The 18912-nt window shown below is 43.3% G+C and overlaps 1 protein-coding gene across 6 annotated transcripts in view; it reads right to left on the bottom strand.

Moving 5' to 3' along the window:
• CRIM1 (cysteine rich transmembrane BMP regulator 1) overlaps positions 1–18912 on the bottom strand; it is a 222166-nt gene that overhangs the window by 14705 nt on the left and 188549 nt on the right. For all 6 annotated transcript variants that reach the window (XM_028496713.2, XM_024118670.3, XM_024118668.3 and 3 more), the window contains one exon: positions 17806–18027. In XM_028496713.2, the coding sequence (XP_028352514.1) occupies positions 17806–18027 (222 nt within the window). The remainder of the gene's footprint in view (positions 1–17805; positions 18028–18912) is intronic.

The raw sequence follows: 18912 nt of genomic DNA, 5'->3' as shown, positions 1-18912 counted from the left end.
GTCCCCTGCATCGGCAGGCGGATTCCCAACCACTGCGCCACCAGGGAAGCCCATGAGAACAATATATTTTTAAGAGCTATTTTTTATGTATAAGAATTTACAGCTTAACACATTCTGCTTATCTTTTTTCTCCGTTCTCTCCTACCATCCTCACATCTTCCCTCTCCCAACCTCTTCCTTGAAAGTTCCTTTCTCTTTGACTCAACACCTTCTCCTGGTTTCTCTGAACTTACTAGTGGTCACATTTCCTCTAGAGCTCAGAGTGAGGCCCAATGCCCAGCAAAGCAGTGATGGGGCCAATTAATGGAGAGACACAGGATGGGGGTGGGGCAGCCCCTCCCTGTCACTGGCCAGGCCGATAACTGGATGACTCCTACAAAGCTGGGGAAATTTTATGCTCAGATTCTATGGGCAGCTCCATTCACTACTGGTCACTAGTAAATGAAAAACTATAAAGGCATCTGGAAGGAAAGTTCCTCAGGAAAGAAGTGGTGTCTTCTCCCTGGAAGGCACCTTGGAAGCTCTGAGAGGGGCAGTATTCACTGCCCAGGCACAAAGGACAGAACCCACAATGCCTGAGGAGCAATGAGGAACATCTATATGCAGGGCGTCAGGACCCCAGCCTCTGTAGCCAAGCGCTCCCGGGCGGCTGGAACCACTCTGTAAAGACCTAGCATGAAGCTTCCTGTTGAGCTTTTCCAGAGGAGGGTCACAGGCAGAAATATCTGTCTTTGGAATCCACATTCTCTTCTTACCAATTACTCAAGCATATGCCCCTGACTAAATGGCACTAATAATGTCCTATGGCTATAGGATTTTGTGTTTCCAAAGGTATGTCTTGGTTCATTGTGGAGTGTTATAAGTAAGCATGGAAAGGACTCTATGTCTAGTGTTAAAATGCATAATCTCTCTGTTTCCCAATGCATTTTCATTATTTCTCTCATTACTGTTGCTTGATGTTCAGCAAGGGATATTAAGCAATCACAGAAAGTTCTAGTTGTAAGCAGAAATTCTTTTTCAATATCTATTTAAAAAGGTACTTCACTGTATTTGTGAGTGTTCCACAGAAAGGGTTCTGGTGCACTGAATGTTAACCTTAAAAACTCACTTGGAGGCTTTCACACCAAATTTATGGTAGAAGTTTTTGATGATCTGAAATCCTTAGAGGAGGTGACTTCATTAAGATACCCAAAATGTACATGTCAAATGGATGAGTAGAATCATTTAACGAACTTAATTCAAGTAATATACTGACCTTGGGCCAACACATCATTGAGGACATTAGATTTGCCATCAAATCTAGAGTCTATTATGCAGAGAATTCTTTATGAAAGGAAGCATTTCTTTGTAAGGCAATACTACTGATTATATTTCACATAAACCTTGTAACAGCTCACACGATGGACCAATGTCACTGCTGTATAAAATTTGAGTAACGTCTTACTGTGCAAGGACCTGGGAGAAGAGAAGGTTACACTCCCCACCCTATCTCGTCCATCACCTTCTCCTGTGCTTTTCCTCCCACAGGCATTTTGCCAGTTCTCTTCTTAAAGAGGAGGAAGGGAATGAGAAAGAGGCACAGAAAGGATGAGGGGGCTTCCCTGGTGGTGCAGTGGCTAAGAATCCACCTGCAAATGCAGGGGACGGGTTCGAGCCCTGGTCCGGGAAGATCCCATATGCAACTAAGCCCGTGCACCACAACTACCGAGCCTGTGCTCTAGAGCCCGCGAGCCACAACTGCTGAGCCCACGTGCTGCAGCTACTGAAGCCCGTGCGCCTAGAGCCCGTGCTCCACAACAGAGAAGCCACTGCAATGAGAAGCCCACACACTGCAACGAAGAGCAGCCCCCTCTCACCGCAACTAGAGAAAGCCCGCGTGCAGCAACGAAGACCCAACACACAGCCAAAAATAAATAAAATAAATAAATTTATTTTAAAAAGGGAAATAAAAATTTCCTTTGCCAGGAAAGAGGGTATATTTGGCAAATTTCCCCCAAACCACAAAAATAAAATACAATAAAATAAAGTAAAAAAAAAAAAAAAAAAAAAAAGGATGAGGACTTCGTAATAAAAGAAATTCAAGTCAAGGCCAAGCACTGGTCTGTATTTTCTTAAGATCTAGGCAAAAACACTTATTACATCTTAAGATATTAAATCGATGCCAATATCTGTGAAGTTAAAACTATAAAATTAAGACATTATAAATAGTAATTACGTGTTAAACATTATAAAGACATTCATTCACTTATTCTACAAACTTTTATCATCAATGGGAAAAAAGGCAGGACCAGGACCCTGAGCCAGAGGACTGAGCTGAAGTGGTGGAGACAGGCTGGCAACCAGCACTCTTCACCAGGCACCACGCAGCAGCCACAGTGCTGCGAATCCAACGTGGAGTTTGGACAACACAACACGGAGCGTGAAGCAACCGTCTGCTGGGGGAACTGGGAGAGGCTTCACCCAGGATTTGATGCTTTAGTTTTACTTCGAGGGATGAATAGAAGATAAAGAAGCTGGAAGGAAGGACACTGCAAGTAGACAGTGGTGCATCCAACAGTTTGCCATCTCGGAATAACAGTGAGAGGTGTGAGGGCCACATGCAGGATGGCTGGAGATGAAGTTAGGATCAGATCGTAAAGGGCCTTGAAGAACAATGACAGAATTAGAGCCTTCCTGCACTGGAGGGGACGGGCCTTATCAGCTTTGTCTTCAAGAAGAGAACTCTGGAATAGGACAATGTGGAAGACTAAACAGGGTCAGGAAGATGGGGACGCTGTTCACCGGGAATGTGTTACAGGCCTGGATTAACGCAGAGGTGACGGAGGTGGAAAGGCAAGGCTAGGTTTGAGAGCTATTACTGAGAAACAGCGGTCAGGAATATGGACAGTGACGGGGGCGGAGGTGTGAAGGACAACCCTGTTTCTTGCAATGGGAGGTGATGCAGAGGTAATTCCAATATATGAGTCACTTTCCTGCTTTAACAAATAAACAGCTGGTGAGCCTGTCAAGGACCTGGTCAAGCCTTATCAAACCAGATATTCCAGTGGGTCAATCAGAGCTGCAGCGGTTGACCTTCAAACTCTTAGCCTTTCTGTGTGAACATGATCATGAAGCTGCCTCTAGGATAGAACTGATTTGGGGCTCAACAAGGTAAAAGGGAACACATTTTAGTCACCAGTGGTGAGAATGTGGGGTAACAGGCAAAACTGGCAGTATCCCTCATGTACCCTTAAAAACATTATACTTCTTTGATCCAATAATTCTATTTCTAGTCAGCTATCCCAAGGAAATAATCAGAAAAGGCCTAAAATAAGTTGTTTATGTAGATGTTCATCACAATATTATTTACAATAGCAAGAAACTGGGGAAAAAAAACCTGTGTCCAACAATATGGGATATTTTAATGACTCAATACAATCATAGGAGAGAATATTGTGCAGCTGTTAAAATGCATCATGTATAGTATAAGCTCAACCATGTGAAGAGGAAAATTTAAAACTGTCTGGAAAGAAACGAAAATGTTAACAGTAACTGTTAGAATCAAGGGTGAATTTTTCTCTTTAACTTTTCTTTTGCAATGCATGAGTCACTCTTGATAAGACAACAATATTAAAATGATGATTTCAAACAGATATGTGCATGCATTATCAACCTCCCCTCCCATCCCCAACTCTCTCTCTCTCTCTCTCTTTCTGAACGCTACTGACCCACTCTGAAGAATTTCAATGGTCTGCAAGAAAATTAAACCACAGAAGACATGCCAGAGAGCAAATGCTCAGCTACAGCATAACGTAGTGTCTATGCAACTACTCATCCAGTAATTGTATGAGATCACTGTCCCAAAGAGTATTCACAAAATGATAAAAGTGGGAGAGTAACTACTCCGGATGTCTTGGAGGCAGTAGGTTGAACCAAGAACTTCGATGACATATTAGATGAAACTGAAGTTTCTCATTTGATTTTGTTACAAAAATAAATCTTTTTCTGAATTCAATGAAGATTAAGAGTTCAATTGAGTGCAGCAATACGACAAAGAAATGGTGAATCCCATTCAGTGGGAGCCGCACAGAGATGCTGCAGCAGACTCTGCACACAGCTGTGGAGCTGGAGTCTGATCGGTGGGGCCCAAGGAGATGCAGGGGCCATAACGAAGCTCTTCCCCTCCAGGGAGGGGCTGACCACCATGGACCCAACTTCCAGGTGCTTCTACCGAGTTAGCTCTATCCCATTCAAGCTCTCCTCATCAGATTACCGTGGAAACATCTCACCTTCAACTTCACTTCATTTTCAACGGAATTAACTCTGACTTGAGATCAAGAAGCTATCTTATCAGGTTTAAACAACTGGGGGTGGGGGAGGGGTGGGTAGAGAGCACAGAGGCAGATGCCAATCAATCGCTGGTTGAAAGCAGGGGCCGAAGGAATGAGTCTCTCGCTGGAGGTGGCAGAGAGTGCAAAAGGGACCAGTGGCCCCCAAAAGACCCTGTAAGGGGACCTGATTATAGGAATGAGGTATCTCAAGGTCTGCCCAGAAGTCTAAAACCAGTGTTTAGGCTCGTGTGCAGAGCTCAGCTGGACCACAGCAAGATCTAAGATCTGCATGATCAGCACTCTCACAGCTGATCTCCTTACAGACTGGAGGTCAGAGGACGCAGGTGGTAGAAGCAAGAGGGATGGTGCTGAAAGAAGGATCTAGGGCCAAGCACTGAAGAAGAGAGCTAGCATCTGCTGAGCATCCGTGGTACCCAGGTGCTGTGCTCAAGAGCCTCACATGGTTCAGCCTCATGGCAACTCTCTGAGGTAGGGCTGTCTATCCTACTCTTGGGGAAACTCAGGTTCAGCGAGGGGAAGGAACTAGATGTAACCAAGCCAGTAGGCGGTGGAGCCGGCATCTCCTCCTGGCTCCATCTGACTGCAAAGCTCACATTCTTTGCCTTGAGCTCTACCTAACGGCTCCCTTTCTTACCCTCCCAGGAATACACAGAGCCCTCTTCATGTGGCCTCAATTGTGCCTGGGCCTCTCTGGAACAGTGGACAACTTTTTGGCTATCCAGCTTTTTCAGGTGGAGGCCAAGCTGGATCCAATGTGTGACCAGGGTCGAGCCACGGTTAGCACTGGACGTTTTATGTCAGGGCCAGCTGGCTTGAGGATGTGGACTTCAATCCATGACAAGCCCCCTTTCAGAGTCGGCAACAGTTTTCGTGATATCTCCACATCTGATCAGTCTGAGTCGCGCTATCAATAGATTTCATAACAGTAAAGTTGGTTTCTTCAAACATGCTTTAAAACAAAGCCACATTTAAGACATGGGTTGGTCACCACTCTGTGGAATTTTCATGTGAAATAAATGAGGACTCCTTTTTGTAAAAGCCTTGACTAATTTTTTCTGGGGTGGCTGCTATGTGGCCCAGGTTAGACTAGATTAGATTTTATGACTTAGATTCTAGTTAATAAGGCTTTATAGAAACATCTTTTCTTTTGACCAAATTTCATCTGAAAAGCCAGGGATCTAAACAGAGGCCTGAAAGTATGTTGTGAATTTCAGTTGACTGATGGATCCCGGGGCCCCTATTTCTTTTTTTTTTTAAATTGAAGTATAATTGATTTACAGTGTTGTGTCAGTCTCTGCTGTACAGCAAAGCGACTCAGTTATACACATATATACATCCTTTTTTAAAAAAAAAATTATTTTATTTATTTTTGGCTGTGTTGGGCCTTCGTTGTGGTGCGCGGGCTTCTCATTGCAGTGGCTTCTCTTGTTGCGGAGCGTGGGCTCTAGGCACGTGGGCTCCAGTAGTTGTGGCATGCAGGCTCAGTAGTTGTGACTCACAGGCTCTAGAGCACAGGCTCAGTAGTTGTGGCACATGGGCTTAGCTGCTCCGTGGCATGTGGGATCTTCCCGGACTAGGGCTCGAACCTGTGTCCCCTGCATTGGCAGGCAGATTCTTAACCCCTGGGCCACCAGGGAAGTCCCTATACCTCCTTTTTTAATATTCTTTTCTGTTATGGTGTATCACAGGATATTGAATATAGTTCCCTGTGCTACACATTAGGACCTTGTTGTTTATCCATTCTAAATATGATAGTTGGCATCTACCAACCCCAAACTCCCAGTCCATCCCTCTCCCTGCCCCCTGCCCCCCTTGGCAACCACAAGTCTGATCTCTATGTCTGTGAGTCTGTTTCTGTTTTGTAGATAGGTTCATTTGTGCCATATTTTAGATTCCACGTATAAGTGAGATCATATGGTATTTATGTTTCTCTGTCTGACTTTACTTAGTATGATAATCTCTAGTTGCATCCATGTTGCTGCAAATGCCAGTGCCCCTCTTTATTTTTTTTTTGGCGGTACGCGGGCCTCTCACTGCTGTGGCCTCTCCCGCTGCGGAGCACAGGCTCCGGACGCGCAGGCTCGGCGGCCATGGCTCACGGGCCCAGCCGCTCCGTGGCAAGTGGGACCTTCCCGGACCGGGGCACGAACCCGTGTCCCCTACATCGGCAGGCAGACTCTCAACCACTGCGCCACCAGGGAAGCCCGCTCCTATTTCTTATACGCTCATTTCTTTTCCTGGATGGACCACTTCCTCCCATGGCACATTTGGGTCAATCTGAGAAAGCTCTGTCAGAAAATTTTAGAAATGACTTGGTTTATAGGGAGACATGGTGGCTAATCTACCCAATTTGTGGTTCTAAACAATAAACTAATGAAGTCATTGTAGTTGTGGGGGGAAAACAGCATAGTCTAATTGAAAGTCCATATAAAAGCATTTTAAGCTTTAAGGCTGAAGAGGGATGCAGAAATAGAGATGTGGGAACTGTCCAACTAAAAGTAACCAAAACAGTTTATATTTGGTTATCGAGTGGGCTGCCCATTTCATTCTGACTGTGGTTGGTATTCATCACTCCAACTGGTTACTTATGCTGACAGTGACATTAGGTTTATTCTTCAATACCTAATGGTAATCAAAACTTCCACATACTGACTGCCTACTATGTACTGGGCATGGTGCTAACCAAGCTTTTTTCTTTTTTTCTTTTTATGGCTGTGCCACATGGCTTGTGGGATCCTAGTTCCCCGACCAGGGATTGAATCCGGACACTCGGCAGTGAGAGCAGAGTCTTAACCACTGGACCACTCTAAACACGCATTTTTCACTAGTCAATTCCACATGCTCTCCACAGGCCAATGGAACAGGGTGTTATTTGAATTCCACAGAAAACCAAAGCACAGGGAGAATAAGTAACTTGCCCAAAACGCATGGCTAGGAAGTGGCAGGGCCAGGACGGAAACCACACACACCTCCACAGTCCCTGCACACTGTCTGCCTGCCTCGTCCCCAGTGGGATAACCTCAGAGAGCTCCATGTTCCTGGGCAAGGATCTGGGCCACACAAACAAAAGTGGTTACTGCTCACTGACTCTGGAGAATGGGCACTTAGACGTCCTACCCCTTACATTTGTTGGGGCTCAAGGTCTTTGCCTTCAAAGGCAGATCACCCTTCAACCGACTGCATCAGACATCTGCACAATCCTATCAGGGAGTGGAGATACAGTGGTTATTGAGGCTGTGGTTCTTCTCAGGCAGATTTCTATTTAACACTTCTCTCTCTCTCAAGGAAGAGGATTTGAGAAGAATGTTCCAAGGAAAATGTGAGGTATGACACTAATAGAATGAGGTTTTTTTTAAAAACAAATACATCAGGAGTTACATACCCAAACACATGTGATCCCTTTCTACGTAGTCACTGTTGAGGGCTATAAACGTACTCTGGCGATATTGCCCCTGCTTCCTACGGCTTTGGAATTTTCCTTTTGCAATGACATCCAGAGCCAAATTTTGAAACAGGCAAGGAAGACGGTCACTATTTTATGGCTACTCCTTGGTTTAGATCAGCTTTGGTATTTGGTTTCCTCAGCTCTGGCCTCTATCTTATCCATCAGATCGGCTTGAAATGACTTTTGGCCTCTATCAGAAACAAAGTCCCTCCCTGCTAAAGGATGGAGGTTTACTGCTGTGTCATTCTCAGCATCGTGTGTCAGGAGCCTGGAGCACTCATACCCATAGCTCCTCAGGCAGGCCAGCCATTTAACTCATGCAGCGCTCAGACATACGTCTTATATTTTTGGATTCAAAAAGAAGCAATGTTATCTTGCATCATGTTTGACTACAAAAAAAATATGTGATCTCTTTCAGTGATAGAGTTTGGAAAACTCAGCGTGGTTTTTCCTTATTTTCCTTTTCCTCAATTCTGGTTATCTGAAAGGGCTGAGGAAGAAGTGGCAAGGCCTTGAAATGTTAACTCCTTTCAAGCTGACCTCTCCACCTGTCTGAACCTCACTATCTTACTTCTTTTTAAGATAAGAAGAGGCTTACCAGGCTGTTAAAAGTTGGACTTTGCTTTTACTCTTGAGCCATTTTACTAATTACACCATAAAGCTAATTAACAGTAAAACCCGGATACTAGAATCATGTCGTTTTCTTCCTCTATAAAAATCCAATTATTTCAGGAGTCACTGACGTAGTAGCTCAGGCCTTGCTCTGAATCTGACCATGATGAAAAGCATTTCCAGATTCCCCACCCCCCTTTGCTCTGTGAAAGGTTTTAAAACCTAAAATCCACTAGAATCTACATTACAGTTGGACTTTTCCATTTCTACCAGGAGACAACGTTCTTGCATAGATAGTTCAGGTTCTAACTCTGGTGGCTTTTCGGTTTTTTTTTGTTTTTGTTTTTTGTTTTTTTGTGGTATGGCAGGCCTCTCACTGTTGTGGCCTCTCCCGTTGCGGAGCACAGGCTCCGGACGCACAGGCTCTGGTTGTGATGGCCATGAAGTCAGAGTCTTGGTGTGGGAGTAGCTTCCGGGGAGGAAGTTCGGCAGCTTTAGAAATTGCATCAGTTCTTCCAAATCTCCAATGTACTATTTAGAGACCTGAAAAGTAATTTACTCTGGGATGCTCATGGCCGAGAAAGTAAATGCAGCTCTAACTCTCAGAGTAAGTCCCACTGCAAAACAATCCAGCGCAGTGGTGCAATGGGTGCTCATTCTCTCTGCACATCGCTGTAGAGAGCGCCATTCTAAACGCCAAGGGTGCAGTGGTGCACAAGGCAGGCGGCGGTCTCTGCCCTCGGGGAGATGCTCCTGGATTGAGGATCTCCTCAGCTCTGTGTGATTTCAGTTCAAAACAGATGTGCCAAATGATATGAAAAAAACTGTGCAAACTGCAGGCCCTGCTAGTAATATTATACTTCAAATCAGTTTAAGTTTGAGGTTCGAGGGATTTTAAAGAAAACTTTCGTGCAGTCATTTAGGCAGGTGGAGAAAGGTACCAGGTACACTATGGGTAACACAAGACTTAGAAGAGAGAGTGAAAAAGGCAGCCAAGTGTTTCCACTGACACGGCTGACTTGGGTAAGTATAGAGGAAGTGCTTTTTAAAATTTTGGCTTATGACTGTAACAGTGCATTACAAATACTCTCTAACTCCCACAAAGGAATGAGATGCTACTATTACCTTATACTTTATTTTCCCTTAGCTGACAAGACACTGTGATCCCTGGCCTTGCGATATCCTTTGTATTTTTATATCCCAAGTTGGGCACATTCAGGGCACAAACTCCACGATGGAGGATCAATGGAACGTGGGTGCCTCCTGTTTGAGAAACCAGCTTTTATTTTTTTTTTACATAAAGTGGAGACAAACAGAAATCAGAATGAAGAAGGAATCTGAGCAAATAAACAAGCAGGTCACTAAGAAGTGGACAGAGATTTGCAGACATAGAAGAGGGCGACTGATTTTGAACATGCTGGCTCGGTGGACCTCCACAGACTGGAAAAGAATATAAAAGTGGAACTCAACTGAAGTCTTACTAAAAACAGACGCAGGTGGCCTAGGCAATTTCAGTGAGGCAGAAACCTAATACACAGTAATTTTATCAGCAAATGTTTAGAGTTTTCTGCCTAAAAATGCAAAAAAAACTTTATTGATTAACCTCAAAAATTGCATACTTTATCCTATAACTTTTAGCTTCTAATAAATAAAACATCTGCTCTTAATTCACTTATATAAAAAGAAAAAACTGAGACAAATGTTGCCATGTAGGCTGACTCCTATTTCCATATAATGTCTTTTTTTTTTTTTTTTTTTTTTTTTTTTTTAAGCAGAGAAACGTTTATGGTAGGGCCAAGCAAGGAGAACGGGTGGCTTGTAAACCCCAAACTCTACAATGTCTTAACTGCTGTAAAGGCAGATCTGACCATGATTTTAAGACTTTTCTTGAAAATCCCATTTTTGCTTTATTTTATTCTATTTCTGGGACAGGAGTCCAGGTCTCTTTATAAAGGTGAAAAGAGCCTTTCAGGTTTCTTCAACATACTGGAAAGAACAGGTGATGATACAGGGTTCCAAGCTAATAGAGAAATTATAAACTTCCCTGAGTTCCACCAAGAGAAATCTCACCAAACTGATAAACATAGTAACTTCTGGCTGATTCCTACTTCATGCAAAGAGGATGGACTTTCTCAGTAATAGAACTTATTAATCTTCGTATTAAGCATTTGTTATGGGTTGATTAAACACTTCATGGATAGAAGTTCAAGGAAACATTCCATTTCCAACTTGATAAAGAGTATAAAGACTGACTGTTACATAGGCTAAGAAAACTTTGAGGAAGAAGAAGCCCAGTGTGGCCAATTTCTGCACCAGAGGAGTTTCTGCACCTACAGGAGGTGGTTCATCCTGTCACAGCCCAAGAGCTGTCAGGAACACTCCACCAGCAGCCTCCGGGTACGTCTGCAGACTGACTTCAGGTCTGATTGCATTTTGTCGCTGAAATGTAATCCTGCTACAGAGGGTTGTTCCTCCCTCATTAGAGGGTACACAGTTAGGGCTGGCCTCCTGGGCAGAAATAAGAGGCAAAAGGCACCTGCTAATAATCTCTGGAAACACCAGTGCCAGCCTCCCTTCTGTGCAGCAGACGTCTTTAAAACAAGAATATGGGGCTGGAGCCCAGATAAAGAAATGCCACTCAGAGGTTTTCCCCAAGTTAACCAGAACAACTTGAATTTCTGTTTACACAGCCGGGGGCCTGGAAAGGATACTGAAGTGAGAAGAGAAAGCTGCTTAGGGGATAAGCAAGATGAGATGTTTCCTAGGGTGGAGGGGAGGACCTAATAAACAAACTGAAATCAAGCCCTGTTTATTTTTGTTGGGACAACTTTAGACCAGTTCCAAAGTTAGTACAGTGCCTGACAACCAGAATGCCGTCAGTCTTACACTCCCTAAACATTACACAGAAAAGCATCCTGCTTCCCTTCCCTTTTGTTTAAAATCACTCGGCGCTAACTGTGACCACCGGGGCTGTGGAGCAGGGGCCCAGGGAACTGAGAGCTCTGAAGAATGTGCAGGAAGCACCCCGGGGCTCCTTCCGACAAGAACACTCCCCGATTATAAATGCCACAACCTCTGTTTCCAGGAATCATAGCGGATCCCGCACAATGAGTCCTTGGACTCCTCAAATGGGACTAGCCTCTCAACGCAAACAGAAAAATAAAAGAGTTCCATTCTCTCTCCCGCGAGACATCCAGAGGTATGGGAGGACAGTGAAGTGCTGAGGTCTGGGGCCAGGCACTGCCACAACCCAGCTGCACTACAACCCCTTAGATAGCATGCTGCTTCCACCGGGGTCACAATCAGGTGACTGAAGTTGTCATGCGCTATTTATTTAAGCAAAGAGTGTGCAGGATGAGGTACACCACACCAAAGTGTTTTCTCAGATATTCTCGTCCTTCAAAAACTTATCATTGGGACGCAATATCCAGGCCTTTCTCTTGCAGAAGGGCGGATGCCATATTTAAAGTGAGATACCAGAGTCCACGTGATGTCTGCTACCCACGTCGGGTGCACCCTGTGTCAGGAGAGCTGTAACTCTGAGCCAATATAGAGTCATATCCTGCTCACTGTTTACCAAGTGCTTTCATATATGTATATTACGTCGCTTAATTTTCATAGCACTTTAGTGAAGCACAGGATGATATTATTATTCCCATCTTATAGATGAGGAAACTGAGCTACAGTTACGTCCTACCACTAAGACCTACGGCTAGAACGTGCCAGAAATGGGATCAAAGTACGTTCTCTTTCCAATACACAGAAGTTTTTAATTTTAAGAAAACACACTGGAGAAACAGCTGTGAAAAGTGTTCCAATGATGATGCCAGTATCATAACATTATGGCTTAAAAACGTACAACATTTAGTTCTGTGGGTTGTATATCTTAGAGATGCTGAATTAAATATTTACTGTTTGATTCCTGGCCTGAGTTAAATACACAATAATCAACAGATGTTCCAAAGAGATACTATTTGTATTTATCTCTTAGAAAAGATACCTACGGGACCTCCCTGGTGGTCCAGTGGGTAAGACTTCGAGCTGCCAATGCAGGAGGCCTGGGTTCCATCCCTGGTCAGGGAACTAGATCCCACATGCATGCCACAACTAAGAGTCCGCATGCCACAACTAAGAAGTCCGCACGTCACAACTAAGAGGCCCGCATGCAGCAACTAAGAGTCTGCATGCCACAACCTAGACCCAGCGCAGCCAAAATAAATAAATAAATAAATAAATATTTAAAACAACAAAACAAAAAAAACTCTGTAATGACCTAGAGAGGAAAAGAGTCTAAAACACAGTGGATATATGTATATGTATAACTGATTCACTGTGCTATACAGCAGAAACTAACACAACATTGTAAATCAACTATATTCCAATAAAAATTTTAAAGAGATACCTAAACAAACATAAATCTAAGCAAAAAATGAATGCGGTATGATAGACTGACTTGATATAAAGCATAGGCATGGTCCCTACCAAGAAGAAACATTATTAACCATTTGCTAGTTAAAGATCACTATGGAGAGGAAACAGAATTACACCATCATGACTGAGTGCCAAGCCAGCTGGACTCCACCTGAAAGCTCTAACTCAAATATTAATATAAGACATATAAAAATATTAAAAAATAGCTAACCTCTAATCAGACAGATGTACAACCTACAAGAAAATCATTTTTTCATGTACCATCTATAATAGAACTTGTTTTCAGAGATCCTTAAAGATATGAGATACTTAAAGACACTTAAAAGATACTAGATGACTTGAAGACATGTAATCAGAGTATCATAACTTTGTTCACATCAAATTATGAAATAAATATGTGTGTGTGTATATATATACATACACACACACATAACACACAAACAACTATCATCCCAAGATAACTAACCTTCAACAAAAACTTAAATAAGAAAGATGCACTGACTCAGGGATTTCCAGCCAAAAAAATCTAAATATCTGATATATAAATATCGCTAAATATATGACCTCAAATATTTTCTAAAATAACACATGGTTACAAATAAGTAAAAATGCTTGCCAAGTGGTTAAGTTTCAAAACAACATTCTATGCACTGAGTCATACTTGTGACTTGGCCAACACAAGAGCTGCTTACGCAACCCTTCATCAGGGTGACACCTGGGCATCGACATTTCCAAAGTCAACAGGTATGACGTAGCAGCAATATGAGCTTGAACACCTCCTACATTAAATTAAGAAAGATCTTTATGATCAAGGTAGTGCCTTTCTTTACAATATTTTTGTAAGAGATAATATACATTTTATATTACATAATATAAATATCATAGTGACGAACATAACATTCAGGAATGACTGCACCCCTGGCCATGGTGCAGATCTGCTGGGATGATCTTGCTAGACAGAAGTTGCTAGAGTCTGGCCCTTCGCAGAAGCGTCACCCACACAAACATCAGAGCAAGGGTGATGTGTCAGGACAAGCATCCCCTCAGGCACAGGAAGTGCCAGTGCTGTAAGGGTTTTGGGCGTAATTGTTTGCTGCCCTTTAGGAGTGATGGAATAAAGATCTCACTGAAGCACCGAAATAATTTTTTGCTCCAGAAAGGTTAGAAAGGTATGGAGCATGTAGTCAGTGATAAGGCTATCAAGGCTATCTTGCATGGTGAAGTCTGTCATGGCGAAGGCATTTGTTGTTTATAAGGAACCACATATCAAATCTGCTATCACACATTAGAATTCCCACCAGGCCTTTTATCCTCCCCCTGCCCCCGCCCCGATCTACATTCAAGTCATCTCTTGATTCTTGTTCCCCTTTCTTTAAGCCATCATTACAGCCAAAAAGCCTATGAAAATAAAATCTAAGTTTGTGTGTATTTGTGTAGGAAGCTGGAATATAAAAAAATTAGGGAATCAGAAGATGTTCCATTACAATGATTGGGTAATTACTACTTAGTTTCCTTCTAGGACAAGGATGAATTCCCTAATGATGGGTATTTATAAGTAATTAGACAAAGCTGTTCACGTTTCAAAATTAATCATCAATCCTATTAATTATGTCTGTATTACACATTCTATTAAATTAGCACACATAATATGAGGCCTTCACACACCAGAAGAGAAGCATTATCACTGCACTTTAGTGACTTGATAATTTATCTGAAAGGAACACAAACATTCGTAATTACACTACTTTTAGTAGGATCACCCTTTTCGATTCTCTTGTGGTAAGAAAAAAGGCTACTTTACAAGGTGAAAGCTAGCACGCTTTTCTTCAGGAGTTTTAGCACTAAAAAAGAAGCCAGATTAAAGGCAGGTTTGAGGTTTTTAGAGATCCATATTTGACTGATTAGGGAGAACATTCCCCCAGGGAGGAGACCTGCAGCCATGGTGAGGTCAGCACTGTAGGCTTGGAGGAGGCACATGTGACCCCGGGAACAGATTATCTGGGTTAATAAGGAGCTGGGTTCAAACTGAGAAAGCCTAAAACAGGAGACAATGAAAGCACTGGTCCTCGATACCTGCTGAGAAGCAACTGGGGGCTTTATGACATGCAGAATGACGGCCTTCCTACCTTCTTCCTTTGCTAGGTGATCTGGATGGGGATACAGGCTTTGCCACTGGGGCATTGCCAGTAACCGCCTGCAGGTGTACTAGTGCTGCCTGGGCTTGGTGCCCTTACAGAGGGACCACACTGATGGGAAGCTGACAAGAGAATAAGCCTGGAGAGGCCAAGGGAGCAAACTGGAGGGTCAGAAAATCCCCATATCACAGTCATGAACTGAACGTGACTTCATATGCTTGGACATAACCTGGTCCTTGCTACTTGCAGAAAAGTATGATGCATATAGAGGCTCCTAATGACTATTTCAGTAAGAAAACACGTATGAAGCGCGAAGATGAATGCAAGGACAACAGCACACAGCATCACGCATCAAATGTTAAGACTCCCCAATACGTTCCCCAGAAGATACGTCATAGGTTTATACAGTACAGTTATACCTGTGTCAAGGGGAGGGGGTAGTAATTGTGGAGGGAGATGTAACAGAAATAAAATTTCCACTCTATCATTATGAGCTCATATGAACCACAATTTAGTGAAAGTACTTACAATCTAACTTGAAATCAAAATCACAAATTGGGGCCAAATTGGTATTTTCTTCCCCACACTAAAGATGAATGTATGGTCTAAATCGGGTTCCCAGCCCCTGGGCTGCGACTGCTACCAGTCTGGGGCCTGTTAGGAACCAGGCCGCACAGCAGGAGGTGAGCGGCGGGTGAGTGAGTGAAGCTTCATCTGCCGCTCCCCGTCGCTCCCCGTCGTTCCCCATCGCTCGCGCTACCAGCCTGAACCAATGCTACCACCCTCCATGGAAAAACTGTCTTCCACGAAACCGGTTCCTGGTGCCCAAAAGGTTGGGGACTGCTGGTCTAAATAATGCAGGAAATGGAATAGGAAAATATGCAGGCAAAAGAAAAAAAAAAAAGACAACACAAAATACTATGATATGCAGGTTTCTTTCCATAAGTTTGGTTTTGTTAAATTGGTTTTGTGAAAAAGAGAAGTGATTTACTGTTATCACATGGAAACAAATTTACTAGTTGAGTAATTTACTAATCACATATTTACCAATTAAGTAGCAAAACACAACAGGAACTTTTTTTATCTAAAAAAAATTAAATTTGAGGGCTTTCAACACACAAGAAATTCACTGCTGGGTTTTTCCTCTGAAGGTAATAGAATTCTCAGGCCTCCTGGGCCCTAGTTTCCAACTGTGATCCAAGTGCCCCTGGTTGATTTATAAACTGTTTCCTTTAGGACTGAAGTTTTGGTATTTAAACACAGTGGTCCTGGCTGGACATTTCCCCCTCCATCCACCAAAACCCTGATCTGAAATAGTGGCCTGGTTACACCTTTCATTCAGGTCTCACCAAGGGCTGTGCCACTTTCCAGATGACTGTTGGTCAGCTCTCTGAGAAGACACGTAGCAGTAAGTTGGGTGGATGCCTTGATACATTTTTGGCTCCATTTAGGAGCTACGAAGCTTACGGGTATTACAGCAGACCCAACGCTCCAGTCACTAAGAGGTGCAGCAACCGTATGTCCCGATTTACTAGGGACACTCCTGGCCTACAGCCATGGTCCCAACATAATTATTAACAGCCCTCACTTCACTCACAAAAGCATGGTTTAAAGAATAAATTGGATAGACAGTCACCCTATTAAAAGAAGAGAATCCATCTTTCACACATAATTTTTAATGTTCCCTGACCATTACATTGAGAAACTCAAGCTTTGTAAAATTCCTGAGACCAGAAATTATGCTTTAAAAATCTTTCCATCTCTTGTGTACCAACGTGTAGAATAAGTCTTCAGAGGAAGTGGCCCCACAGAGTGGCCAGAGGAGCTGTCCTGATAAGCTTGAATGGTGGCGGATGTGCACCTGAGCACCATTTATCGACTCATCTATGGGGATTGTTACAAAGCCCTGTGGCCAGAGGATTTCTCCTCCTCCTCAGGCATCACCCCAGATATATGCACTGACTTGCATCTACGAAGCATGCAAAAATCTTTCAACAATAAATAGCATTATGCCTGTCATTAATACAGCTTGCCTAATTTTTCACCTGCTAACTCTGATTACAGGTTCACAACTGGACTGAGATATGTCATTGTCTTTCACTTGACTTTATGAGCTTTACTTGAAACAAAAGCAATCAAAGAGAGTGAGAGCCTTGGGAGCAGGGACTGTGCCTGTATTAGAGCTGCCAGCTGTTTGAGCCTCGCCTTCTGGACTCCAGAACGGCATCTGGCTTGTGTCCACAGGACCAGTTTTGGTATAGACGTCAGGGGCTGATATACATATGTCCTCTGCTCACAAGATGTATCCCTATGGGTCACATGAAGGAGAGGGCTCTGTCAGTTACTCAGGCCTCACTCTGTGTCCCTAAGCCCTCCACACGGACAACCACATGGTTTAAATAGAATCAACTAAGGGTTAGCAGACAGAGGAGTAATTGGGGGATTAAATTAGTATCTGGTATTTAGCTGATCTCAAGGCAGTGGCAAGCTTAGGCACTAAGTGTACTCTGATACGGGACATGGTGTTTCTCTGTGGACAAAAGGACCACGGTCAGTAACAGAGTGAAGGAAGAGTTCCAATACTGAAAATTCTGAAATGACAAAGGAGCCCAAGAGAGATAGCGCTATAGCATCACGACATCCTCAGAGAGCATTTCTTATTCTTAATATGCTTTATCTCGGGAACACATCCTCCATGTCTTTCCTCCGCCTGATGTGACTACATTGATTCTATGTGGCACGTCAACCAGAAAAACAGATTTCAGAATCATTAACTGATCTAGGCAAATGGCTGTCAATGTAGATTTAGTGACCACTGGGAGAAAGGAAGCATTTTTTTTCTTGGTCTTACCTATGCAGTAGGGACAACACTGGCCTTTTCTCAACACAGGTCTTTCACAGGATACTGAAGGGCAAGACTCAGAGTAACAGCTAATTATGCTATCCATGCACACGCAGCTGGTACACACATCCGGCTTCCAGGACTCTGCTGCCAGGAATATATCCCCTTCATCATTTTTGCAGTAACTAGGCACGCTGTCATTATGGGATGAGGAAGGCTGGAGAGGTTCATCTGGAAAAATGAACAGAAGGTCAGCAGAAAAAAAGATGCTGCAGGCCACCCACTGTGCAACACATTGAGTTTCACTCTGTCCCATACAAAGCACACTCGGTCACCAGGGCTTTGTGTGCCTCCTTAAAATGGACTCAGTAACGACACAGCACATCTGACTCGGACAGGTTCTGGAGTTTTAAAACAAAAACAACAAAGACCACAAAAGATCTGTTGTAGAGATTCTGTTAGTTACTTGCACGATATCCACTCTACCTTTCCTCCTTAACGAACTCCTGATTTTAAGGTTGGGGGTGGGGTGGCTGAGGACCTGGATCACAAGGGGGATATGGCATGTGGGACCACTGCTCCCTCCTTTTCTAGTCTTCGGCACAGCTGGGGGTGGCCACGTCACCTGGCTGTGGCTAACGGATTCACTGGCTAATCAGGGATTTCTGGGAAAGCTTTCGCTTTCTTAAAAGAAGGGCAAATATGAAGCTACCCACATGCTTCCACATTCTTCATGCCTTGAATATGAGTGTGTCTGTCGCCTGCACCTATAATACCCTTATCATACCTGTAAGAGAGAGGCCTTGATATCACTCAGACACTAAATCAATGGGATCAACATCTGTCTCCAAGCTTCTCATAATGTATGGAAAAGAAACCTCTGTTTAAAAACTGTAGCTGAATCAGTGAAGAAATCAAAGAGGAAATCAAAAAATACATAGAAACAAATGACAATGGAGACAAGATGACCCAAAACCTATGGGATGCAGCAGAAGCAGTTCTAAGAGGGAAGTTTATAGCAATACAATCCTCCCTTAAGAAACAGGAAACATCTCAAATAAACAACCTAACCTTGCACCTAAAGCAATTAGAGAAAGAAGAACAAAAAAACCCAAA

The sequence above is a fragment of the Physeter macrocephalus genome, chromosome 12 (assembly GCF_002837175.3).
Source record: "Physeter macrocephalus isolate SW-GA chromosome 12, ASM283717v5, whole genome shotgun sequence".
Lineage (NCBI taxonomy): Eukaryota > Metazoa > Chordata > Mammalia > Artiodactyla > Physeteridae > Physeter > Physeter macrocephalus.
The sequence above is the reverse complement of the archived record's forward strand: the minus strand, read 5'-3'. Positions and strand labels throughout refer to the sequence as shown.